Source organism: Geospiza fortis, unplaced genomic scaffold, assembly GCF_000277835.1.
Source record: "Geospiza fortis unplaced genomic scaffold, GeoFor_1.0 scaffold1751, whole genome shotgun sequence".
Lineage (NCBI taxonomy): Eukaryota > Metazoa > Chordata > Aves > Passeriformes > Thraupidae > Geospiza > Geospiza fortis.
The window spans coordinates 24,427-33,006 of NW_005054903.1; the positions used below are offsets into that span (position 1 = coordinate 24,427).

The following is an 8,580-nucleotide window of genomic DNA, read 5'->3' on the forward strand; positions in this document are numbered from 1 at the left end:
TGCGGCAGGGCTCCCGGCAGGCTGCTAGCAGTGCTGCTTGCTAGCCAGGACGCTTGTCAGCAAGGCAAGCGCTGCTGCACACTAGCACTTCCAGTTCTGAGGGGCTCGCTGACTGCAGCCAGATAGGCTGGTTCTTGCTCCTCACACGGGTCTACCAATTATCGGCGATGGAGAGACAGGGACATCTGAACTTGGATCAGAAGCCGATTTTTATTGAGAATACAAAGTAATTATATACGGTTGACTTGTATGACACTTATATAGGGTTCTATTTTTGGTAACAATTTCCCGTTGGTTACACATGACATCTGTTACGTGGTAATCATTATCTTATCACAAAGTTTCACAACATGTCTTTTGGTCACTTCTACACCAGGGAGCAGTTATCTGTGTCTGTCTCTCCTATGGTTTCTGCTCAATCAGGCCTAAGATATCAGGCTCCTTTATCAGTTCCACTGTACTCTCTGTCTTGCTCTCCATAGCTCAAGGCCTTATCCAACCTGGCCTTGAACACTTCCAGGGATGGGGCATCCACAACCTCCTGGGCAACCTGTCCCAGTGCCTGACCACCCACACAATAAAGAATTTCTTCCTAATAGCTAACCTAAGTTTCCCCTCTTTCAATTTGTACCCATTACTCCTTGTCCTATCACTACAGTTCTTAACAAAGAGTCCCTCTCTGGCTTCCCTGTAGGCTCCTTCAGATACTGGAAGGTGCTGTGAGTTCTCCAGGCTGAACAGCCCAAACTTTCTCAGCCTGTCTTCATAGAGAAGGTGCTCCAATCCTCTTATCAACTTAGTCTCCCTTCTCTGGACTTGCTCCAAGAAATCCATGTCCTTATGTTGGGGACACCAGACCTGAATGCAGTACTCCAGGTAGGGTCTCACGAGAGCAGAACAGAGGGGGAGAATCACCTTCCTCACCCTGCTGGCCATGCTCCTTTGGATGAAGCCCAGGATTCCATTGGCTTTCTGGGCTGTGAGTGGTGACTGCCAGCTCATGGTGAATTTTTCATTACTTATCACCCCCAAGTCCTTCTCTGCAGAGCTGCTCTCAATCACTTCTCTGCCCAACCTGTAGGTGTGCCTGGGATTTCTTTGACCCAGGTGTAGGACTTTGCACTTTGTTTTGTTGAACTTCATGAGGTTTACACAGGCCCACTTCTCAAGCGTGTCAAAATCCCTCTAGATGGCATCCTTTCCCTCCATTGTGTCAACTGCACCACACAGCTCGATGGTGTCAGCAAATTTGCTGGGGGTGCCCTCGATCCCACTGTCCATGTTGTCGACAAAGATGTTGAACAGTATTGGCCCCAGTACCCACCCCTGAGGGACACCACTCATCACTGGTCTCCATGTGGACAATGAGCTGTTGACCCCAACTCTTTGCATGCGACCAGCCAGCCAGTTCTTTATCCACTGAGTGGGCCATCCATCAAATCCATGTCTCTCCAATTTGGAGACAAGGATGTCATGCGGGACAGTGTCAAACACTTTGCACAAGTCCAGGCAGATGATGTCAGTTGCTCTGCCCTATCTACCAATGCTGTAGCCCTGTCACAGAAGGTCACCAAATTTGTCAGGCATGATTTCCCTTTTATAAAGCCATGTTGGCTGTTAACAATCACTTCTGTTTTCCATGTGCCTTAGCATAATTTCCAGGAGAATCTGCTCCATGATCTTGCCTGGCACAGAGGTGAGACTGACTGGGCTGTAGTACCCTGGGTCTTCTGCTTTCCCCTTTTTAAAAATGGGAATTGCATTTCTTTTTTCCAGTCCTTGGGAAGTTCACCTGACTGCCACGATTTTTCAAAAATGATGGATAGTGGCTTAGCAACTTTCTCTGCCAGCTCCCTCAGGACCCATGAATGAATCTCATTGGGTCCCATGAACTTGTGAACATTCAGGTTCTTTACATAGTCTTGAACCTGATATTTTTCTACAGTGGGCTTAGGGTCTTCATTCTCCCACTCCCTTTCTTAACTTGGGGGGGTGTGGCTGGAGCACTTGCTGTTGAAGACTGAGCCATAGAAGTCATTGAGAAGCCTTGCAGAAATCAAAGCACTGAGAACTAAACATTGTAAAACTTAAGCTAAGTTCCTACCTATTCATCTAAGTCATGTTGAATAAGTCCGAAAGAGAAGTGATATGAAAAAAGATGTTGAAAATTGTTGACTACAGAGCATGGATGGATTTTTGAATCCTAAACAATTTTGTGTTGTTAGCTATGAGACATCATCTCAGTTTAAAAGATAAACTTTTGACTTTAATTGACTCCCTTAATTTTTCTAGTGGTATGTGCATGCAAAGAAAGAGGCCCACTGTAACAAATAGTGACAAAATATTCAGTTATTCAGCCTGAGCTGTGCTTTATAATCATATAGGAAAAACTTTTTCTACTTCTAAGTTAATTGCTTTCATATGATGCAAGTACATTTTGCTCAATTCAGTTGTGCTGAGGCATGTTCTCAGGCTCATACTGACTAGAGCTTGATCAATATAACTGCTCTTAAATCTGTAGCAATTCTTTATGCTATAGAATAGAATACTTATAAAATTAACATCATATCGTATACTTCGACTACTTAGACAACTTACTCTAGGCACACAAAATTATTTATTTCTGTATGATTGGGCAACCTAAGTATTTGGTTCCTTCTATATATTTCCTTTTCACTCTTAGCCTATGGATACACTAGTAAAGAGGTACAGATCAACTCTTCTGTAGCCTTCCCTCAACTCTTTAAGGCTTGAAGAGACAGCAGGGCTTTTCTGAATGGAAAACTCATAGGCAACTTGTTGGGGGTGGGGAGCATGTGACTTCAGTGTTCAAACATCTACTAAAAAAACTATTCAGTATCAAGATTTCTTTAATTTGTTAAGTATTCTTATGTATGTACTTGGGGAGGGACAACTTTGATTGGGTAGCATATATATTTCAGTTGAAAATATCTCAAAACTAAAATTGTTTTTCTTTTTACTGCCTCTAACTACAAACCCAAGGCAAAACCACAACTATTTATATAAAAAGCTGGTTGACTTATACAAAGATATTATTCATGATCAGGTAGTTGAAACCCTTAGAAGAAAGAGGCATTTTTCAGTCTCCTGCAAAATGTCTAGCAAAATCTTGTGAAGGAGATGATTACTTTTCACTATGTACTGTTGTGTTGCACAGAAAGGGACTCGTATTGAGAACTGTTGATCTTTTTTGTATAGACTAAGAATAATTTTATTTTTAAAATAATTTAATAATAAAAACGCTTGCTTTGCATATATATACACTCAGATTTTATTTTTAAATCTAGAGAACATGAATGGTTTAAGCAGGACCTTCCCAAGTACCTGTTTCCTGAAGACCCATCATATAGTTCTACCATGATTGATGATGAAGCCTTAAAAGAAGTGTGTGAGAAGTTTGAATGCACTGAAGAAGAAGTGCTAAGTTGTCTGTACAGCCAAAATCATCAGGACCCTTTAGTGGTTGCTTATCACCTCATTATAGATAATAGGAGAATAATGAATGAGGCCAAAGACTTCTACTTGGCTACAAGCCCACTGGATTTTTTTCTTGATGATCACAATCTGTCTCGACCTCATCCTGAAAGAGTGCCATTCTTAGTAGCTGAAGCACCACGTCCCCGCCATACTCTTGATGAGCTGAATCCACAGAAGTCAAAACACCAAGGTGTAAGAAGAGCCAAGTGGCACTTGGGAATACGGAGTCAGAGTAGACCAAATGATATCATGTCTGAAGTTTGTCGAGCAATTAAACAACTGGATTATGAATGGAAGGTAAAGAATAAAGGGTCTTTACAGCAGACAACAGTAAATTTTTTTTGAGCTGTGTAATAACATAGCCTTGAAGTATGAAACTGTCTTCTCCTGTGCTGTGGAAAATAGTCTTGTATGCCTGTACTGACTACTTGTGTTTGCTGTGCAGGAAGGGTTTGGGGAGGAAGGCTATTTATGCTGGCAGGAATAATCTTGCTAATGTGTTTAATCTTTCTACTGGAGCTCTGGAAATATGTTGAGTAGGGTGTTTTGTTTGAGGTTTTTCTGGTGTGTTTTTGTTGGTAATAAAAACTCTGTCAGGTAAACCTGAAATCACTTAATAACATCAGTGACTTGAAATAAGAAAAACAATGTGCAGTGCTTCTAAAACAGTTCTAGTTACTAAGTCAAATCTTTTGTGTACTAGGTTGTAAATCCATACTATCTGCGTGTTCGAAGCAAGAATCCAGTGACAAGTGCATATTCCAAAATGAGTCTACAGTTGTATCTGGTGGATAGCAGAATGTACTTACTGGACTTCCGTAGCATTGATGGTATGTAGACTTACATAAGTCAATGGACTCGTAAGGGGAATAATTTTAAATGCAAACATGTCTTAACTTACTTGTTTATAAGTGATGTAAGTGTTGCCCTTTATTAGTTTAAGCCAAGCTAGATCTGCATTAATGTTTCTTTATTCCTTCCTTGTCTAGTGTTCCTATGATCAGATGGTTAGCTGTTTCATTCCTTAAATAATCACTTTTTAGCTATATCAACTCTCAAACTGCTCCATTTTGTGTCTGTACCAGCACTAATATTGCTGGTGCAAAAGGGGAAGGATTGTTGGAAGTGAGTTTTGAATCAACCTAAACTGGTTTTGTGGCTTCACCCCCAAATTTAAACTTTAATTTAGATCTGAAGTAAGTATGGGAACATATTTTCCTAGTGAAGATAAAGTTTGGCATTTAGGCATGCAAATTTAACTTTAGCTGTGCATTGCTGTACTGCATCTGGCTGAGATGGATTTAACTTTCTTCATTGTAGCTGGTATGGTGCTGTGGTTTTGATCTGTGACTAAAACAGTGTTCTGGCTATTGCTGAACAGTACTTGCATAGTATCTAGTCTTTCTGTTTTCTCACTGTGGTGCACCCAATGAGTAGGCTGGGGGTGAATAAGAAGTTTTATCGGGACATACCCTGAACTGCTGACCTGACTTGATCAAAGTGATGTCATGCTATATGATGTCATGCTTAGCAAAAAATCTGAGTGGATGGGAGTTTGGGGAAGGTAGCTATTGTTCGGAGACTGGCTGCGTGTTAGTATGCTTATAGGAGGTGGCATGTGGTTGCCTTTGCATGACGTTTTTTTGTTTCTTTCTTCATCTTAGTAAGCTCTTTATCTCAATCTATGAGTTTTCTTGCTTTTGTCTTTCCAATTCTCCTCCTCCATTGCACTAAGGGTAGGGTAGAGTGAATGAAGGGCTGGCTGGGGATTTAGCTGTCAACAAAGTCCAACCCAACAATGCTAGGAGTAGACAAAATTTAAGATGGGCATACGCTTTCAGTAAGTGAAGTCTTGAAAGCAGTTGGACAGATCTGTAGAAAAAACTTTTATAGAGTGACAATATCACAGCATACAACTCTGTTGTGGTTTAAGCCCAGCTGGGAACTAAGCCTTACACAGCTGCTCCTTCACTTTCCCCTGGTAGAATGGGGGAGACAATCAAAAGGGTAAAACTGAGAAAACTCATGGGTTTAGATAGAGACAGTTTAATACAGAAAGCAAAAGCCACATGTGCAAGCAAAGCAAAACAAGAAATTTGGTCGCTCCTTCCCATGGGCAGGCAGGTGTTCAGCCATTTCCATCATGCATAACAGTTACTTGGGAAGACAAATGCCATCACTCCAAACATCCCCCACTTCTTTCTTCCCTCAGCTTTATATGCTGAGCATGATGTCATATGGTCTGAAATATCCCTTTCATCAGTTGGAGTCAGATGTCCCAGCTGTGTTCCCTCCCAACTTCTCGTGCATCCCCAGCCTACTTACTGGCAGGGTGGTATGAGAAGCAGAAAAGTCCTTGATGCTGTGCAAGCTCTGCTCAGCAATAACAAAAACATCCCTGTATTTTCACACACTGTTTCAGCACAAATCCAAACCATAGTCCTGTGCTAGTTACTAGGAAGAAAATTACCCATTCCAGTGAAAACCAGCACAAACTGCAAGTCATACCTTCCTGAAAATGGAGGAGCAAATATAGACTGGCCATAATGCTTGTTTAAGAGCATAGTAGACTAAAGCAATTTATAGCCAATAGTGTACATGATATGCCTAGGAAAACCTGTAATGGAAAAAGGATTTACTGGAATATGGCTGGATTACAGTACAGGATGGCTACGGATGAGTCTCGTGGCAGTTTAACCTGATCTGACTTGGCAATGCAATTCTTGCCTTGTCCCTTCTAACCATACAAGTGCTTGCTTAGATCTAGTAGTATTTGATACAGGGCATCAATCCCTTTCCTGCACTGACCTCTACTGTAGCATAAGACAAATGCCATTCCTGTTGAAGGGGAGATGACTGCTTAGAGCCATGCAGCTGGGGCAGTTGCAGTCCTGGCCTCAACTCTTGAGGAAATACAAGCCTAGGGCATGGATTTGGCATCTCTCTTCCAACAGTAAAGCTGATTTGACTTGGCCTCCACCACAGCTAGCCATTCTCTATCCCTCTTGCAAACTGTAGTTTAACATAGCTTTGATGTGAACACCCAATGTCTTCTGTGTTCACTAACTTCTCTTAGAAATAACTTTTTCTGGTGGCAGGTGCAAGTCAAAACTAATGTTGAGTATTTAAAGTAAGAATAGAGATACTTCAGCAGAAAATTACCTTCAGTATGAGGTAGAAATGCTTCCATCTTAGAAGTAAACTGTTGCAGCCCAAATGCATATTAAAGATAAAAACTTCCAAAAATGAAGGATGTAGATGCTAGCATTTAATGTATCAATGAATTATAAGGAAATACAAAGTATGAATAACCAAATAGAAAGAAAGCAAATAAAATACTATCAAAAAGCATCTACATAATGTTCAAATTGTTATTTGATTAAACCTTATGATGCTGTCATGTTTCTGTTTTAAGTTTAAGCTAAATCTATTTAGCTATTAGCTGCTGAAACTACTTCATGAAAAATGTGGTGAGTGCTGGTCTAAACTAGATCAGATAGTCCTGGAGCACAGTTCAAAGCACAAGAATAATTTGCATAAGGACATTTAATTCTGTTGATATATGTATAAGCTTTAATTTTGTGTCGACTACATACAGTTGCAAAAGCTGTTTAAGTATTAATCAACATTTAAGAAAATCAAGATTGGAAGTGTGAAAAAGGGAAGTTTGCTGTTCTTATGATTAATTTTCCTCTTCTCTCCAATTGTCCCCCAGATGAAATTACTGAAGCAAAATCTGGGACTGCAACTCCACAGAGATCAGGTTCTGTGAGTAACTGTAGATCCTGTCAAAAAGATTCAGATGGTGATGCACAGGGAAAATCTGAAGATATGTCCCTTACACCATCAGCAACCTCTTTGATTGATTCTTCTAAGGCTGAATTAACTCCAAGGCCAGGAAGTCATACAATAGAATTCTTTGAGATGTGTGCAAATCTTATTAAAATACTTGCACAATAAGTTCAAAAGTGGGCTTATTTCTTTTACAGCAATAAGCATGCCTAAATCATAGTCAGATGCTTCCAGTTATAATCAAGTTAAATTAACTAAGGTGCTGAAAAAACTAGCCACAGAATGCAATTTTTGGGGGGATTGGAATGATTATAGTCCATTATGTATATTATTTTGAAGCTGGAGTGAATTCTGATTGTCCACTGTCCAATAGCATAATACAGGTATAGGAAGTCATGCCCTTGGGGCAGTGTTCATAACACTTTACATTGATTGCACATTAGAATTCAAATATTTAAGTTATGCTGGCCTTCTCGCTTTTTTCACTGATAATACATACATCTAATGCACTGTAAGTAAATGTAGTTCAATGACTTAAGTATGACTTGATCAGCACCTATAGTTGTGCCTTAGTTGATCAGAATTGTCAACATCTAACAGTAATATTTTAAAACTGCTGTTTCTTCCCTCTTATTTGACAGTAAAGAATAGTTTAATGCATTATAATATTCTACTTATAATAACAGATAAATATGATTAAATGCATGCAAATCCAGCCAGGTGAAAATATATGTAGGGGTTCTGTAATGCACTAAGGGTGAAATTCTGTGGGCTGTAAGTAGAACAATTCAGGTCACAGCAGTGGTGAGAGGTTTAATGCTGAGAAGACTTGGCACCCTGTGGGCTGAAACAAAATGTGGTTCTGTGAAGAACTGTCAGCAGGTTCCTGATCTGTGCAGATTTAGTAACTCATATCTTAGTGTGGCAGCAGCACAACAGTTCCCCTTTGCTACTGCAGGCTGAGAATCCTGTTCCTTATAAACACATGCATGTAGTTAAAAGCACAGCTCAATAGCCTCTTGCATGCTATTCCAGAATCTAAAATTTTCACTTTTAAAAATATGTTCATACTTTGATACAGCTGTTTATATAATATGCTACCTTGCCATATATTTTATAGAATTCACATTGCAGTTGAAAATACATATATAGGTGTCCTAGGGTGACATTATGATGCTTGTATCCCCATTCATATGCTCTGTTTCTGCAGGATATTATGTTCTGTGCCTTTAAGACTGGCTTTGAAGAGTGGAAGTTTTGTTTGGGTTTTTCTTATCAGGGACACAGAGA

At 40.0% G+C, this 8,580-nt stretch overlaps 1 protein-coding gene across 1 annotated transcript in view; it reads left to right on the plus strand.

The window, feature by feature from the left end:
- LOC102044941 (5'-AMP-activated protein kinase catalytic subunit alpha-1) overlaps positions 1–8,437 on the plus strand; it is a gene marked incomplete at its 5' end in the record, with an annotated part of 31,433 nt that extends 22,996 nt beyond the window's left edge. The window contains 3 exons of the mRNA XM_005431306.2: positions 3,309–3,795; positions 4,202–4,328; positions 7,214–8,437. Coding sequence (XP_005431363.1) covers positions 3,309–3,795; positions 4,202–4,328; positions 7,214–7,458 — 859 coding nt within the window. The remainder of the gene's footprint in view (positions 1–3,308; positions 3,796–4,201; positions 4,329–7,213) is intronic.
- Between the last annotated feature and the right edge of the window lie 143 nt (positions 8,438–8,580).